The 995-nt window shown below is 42.1% G+C and overlaps 1 protein-coding gene across 3 annotated transcripts in view; it reads right to left on the reverse strand.

The window, feature by feature from the left end:
- Nucleotides 1–995, reverse strand: part of C10H11orf54 (chromosome 10 C11orf54 homolog) — a 22,652-nt gene that overhangs the window by 2,463 nt on the left and 19,194 nt on the right. For all 3 annotated transcript variants that reach the window (XM_029542779.1, XM_029542780.1, XM_029542781.1), the window contains one exon: nucleotides 2–118. In XM_029542779.1, the coding sequence (XP_029398639.1) occupies nucleotides 2–118 (117 nt within the window). The remainder of the gene's footprint in view (nucleotide 1; nucleotides 119–995) is intronic.

A 995-nucleotide genomic window follows, 5' to 3' on the forward strand; every position in this document is an offset into this window, starting at 1 on the left:
CAGGGTCTTTGGAAACAAAAACTGGTAGACAAATCAAGGGAGCCTTCATCTCATAGAAGTGTAGCCATTTATTGACAGCTTCGTCCGAGTTCAGTGGGCAGGAAGAAAACTCTGCAGGCTGCAATAAGAAATTGTTAAACAAGAAAACACTGAATATTAATGAAAATTAAAATAATGAGAATAAATAAGTATGATCTCTTGTTATAAATTTTACTTTTCACTGAGTGCCCTTTGGTATCAGTCACATACGGCAGGTTTTAAAGGGCTAGCCAATCAGTCTGTACAATCTAAAGCTTTTATTCCTAATTAATGAAGTGAGGCACTACTGTCTTTCTTTCCATGGGTATTCAGTCTTCTTGTTCTCCATTTTATGTGTGATTTTTTTTTTTTTTTTGCGATATTGGGAATTGAACCTGGGGACTTGTACACTCTAGGCAAATACCGTACCACTGAGCCCTAGCCCCTCCCCATTCTAAAATATTTTTCTCATACAGTTCTGGGGATTAGAACCAGGGCCTCCTGCCTTCTCTTCTCGATAAGCTCTATACTACTGAGCTGCTCCACTTCTCTTGACTCCCTTCACCCTCATCTTTAGGTTTTTTTCAGTGCTAGGGGCAGCCCCAGGGCCTTGCTCATTTAGTCAAGGCTCTCCTCTGAGCTCCGGCTCCATTCCTCAGCCAGGACAGCAAGTGCAGTTTCAGAGGGAAAATTAAAGACTCTCTTCAGGGCCATTGCTATTTGGATTGTGAAGATTCTGTGGTTCTGGTTAGCTGTGGCTGAAGAATCAGCTGTGATTAACAAGACACCAGAACCACTAAAGTGAAACCTTTTCCTTACTGGGACTATTGATGCTGGTTAACTGGAGCTAAGAAATTAGCGGTGATTAAGAAGAGACCAGCATCATTGAGGTGACATCTTCTGGAAAGTGTTTTCTGAGAGCACAGAAGCTGTGTTCCAGAGATAGCCAAGATTGTACCTTGTGCTGTGGCTGGACT

Source organism: Mus pahari, chromosome 10 (genome assembly GCF_900095145.1).
Source record: "Mus pahari chromosome 10, PAHARI_EIJ_v1.1, whole genome shotgun sequence".
NCBI classification, from domain to species: domain Eukaryota; kingdom Metazoa; phylum Chordata; class Mammalia; order Rodentia; family Muridae; genus Mus; species Mus pahari.